Raw genomic sequence first — 1,540 nt, 5'->3', positions numbered from 1 at the left:
GGGGAGGGGCAGTGGGGTCCCCCCCCGCCAGCCTTGCGGGAGGGGAGCGGAGCTCAGAGAGGCCCCGTGGGCTGGGACGCGGGGTGGGGAGAGGGGCTTCGGACGCCGAATGGGTTTTGCTCCCCGCTCTGTACGCGAGTCAGGGTTTCCCAAAGGCGATGCTCACCCCGAAAAGCCGCTGAGAACACGGTCCTCTGGGGGAAGAGTGCCCTAGGATCCGGGGTGGGCTGGCAGGGAGGAGGAGAGCCGTGCTCCAAGGCGCTCCCCGCAGAGCATCCCTCCCCACGTCGACCTCGGGGATGGCCCCCCTCTCCTCTTCTGTGGGGGGCAGGAGCATGCGGCGAGAGGGTGACGGGGGGGGAGACGCTGCCGATGTGTATTTACCCGGGAGACGCTGCAGATGTTTATTAACCTGGTTACTCAAGGAAACCCTCAGCCACTGTCCCGGGGGCCTTAAGCAGAGCGGTGGAAAGGCTTCAACAGGCTGGGGCCAGCGTTTCCATCGTGGTGTCGTTGCTGCATGCCGTGTTGTCTTCCAGCTCCTCAAAGACCCTCCGGAAGGCGACCTGGAGGGACACCACAGAGCAGTGCCTCTGGCAGCTCCCCACCAAGAAGTAGATGAAGGGGTTGATGCTGCTGTTGATGCAGGCGAGCAGGAGAACGACCTGGGAGGACATGAGGCTGTAGCTGAACGACCTGGAGGGACACCACAGAGCAGTGCCTCTGGCAGCTCCCCACCAAGAAGTAGATGAAGGGGTTGATGCTGCTGTTGATGCAGGCGAGCAGGAGAACGACCTGGGAGGACACGAGGCTGTAGCTGAACTGCTGCAGGAAATTCCAGATGCTGAGGGGAAGAGCGAAGAGGAGGAAGAAGAGGACCGTGAGGAAGATAACAATGTAAAGCCTCCTGGGCTGGTGCTGCTGGGAGCCGCACTGGACCTTAATGAAGAGGATTGTGCTGGAAATGACCATGGGTGGGGCAAAGATGAGGAAATTGAGGACGTACATGGAGATGAGAGCCACCCGGCAGTGCTCGTGCTCGTGCAACAGGCACAGAGAACTCACTGCAGCAATGACAGCGATGGAGAGGACCCAGAGCAGGGCACACACCACAGCCGACAAGCACGGGGGGCAGCGGATCCTGGAGGAGACGATGGACACGCACCTCTCGATGCTGATGGCCGTCAGGAGGTAGAGGCCCATGTTGTAGGAGAAGAGCGAGAGCAGCAAAAGTGACCTCAGGTACATCAGGGACACGACAGCGGAGCAGGAGACATTCTCCACCACGTAGAGGAGGGCGGAGGCGGCCATGAAGAGGAGGAAGGTGAAGTCGGCGACGGCCAGGTTGAGGATGTAGACGGTGATGGGGTTCCTGCGGATGCGGAAGCCGAGGAGCCAGAGGACGGCCCCGTTCCCCAGCAGCCCGCAGAGGCAGATGAGCAGCGTGACGCCGTCTACGGCCACGTCGGTGACCTCCATCCTGCACGGGTGGTCTCCGTCGGCGGTCGGTGAGGGTGCCAGAGGTGGGGACGCGTGGTTC

General features: G+C 62.2%; 1 protein-coding gene across 1 annotated transcript; it reads right to left on the bottom strand.

The window, feature by feature from the left end:
* Positions 1-476: 476 nt before the first annotated feature.
* Positions 477-1,536, bottom strand: LOC104616808 (mas-related G-protein coupled receptor member H-like; the record flags this gene model as incomplete). Its single annotated transcript, XM_010281948.1, has 2 exons — positions 477-665; positions 796-1,536. Coding segments are annotated over 2 exons (930 nt in total), but the record flags the coding sequence as incomplete, so codon positions are not given.
* Between the last annotated feature and the right edge of the window lie 4 nt (positions 1,537-1,540).

Source organism: Phaethon lepturus, unplaced genomic scaffold (genome assembly GCF_000687285.1).
Source record: "Phaethon lepturus isolate BGI_N335 unplaced genomic scaffold, ASM68728v1 scaffold18872, whole genome shotgun sequence".
Taxonomy (NCBI): Eukaryota; Metazoa; Chordata; class Aves; order Phaethontiformes; family Phaethontidae; genus Phaethon; species Phaethon lepturus.
Note: the sequence above shows the minus strand (reverse complement) of the source record. Positions and strands in the feature narration are given on the sequence as shown.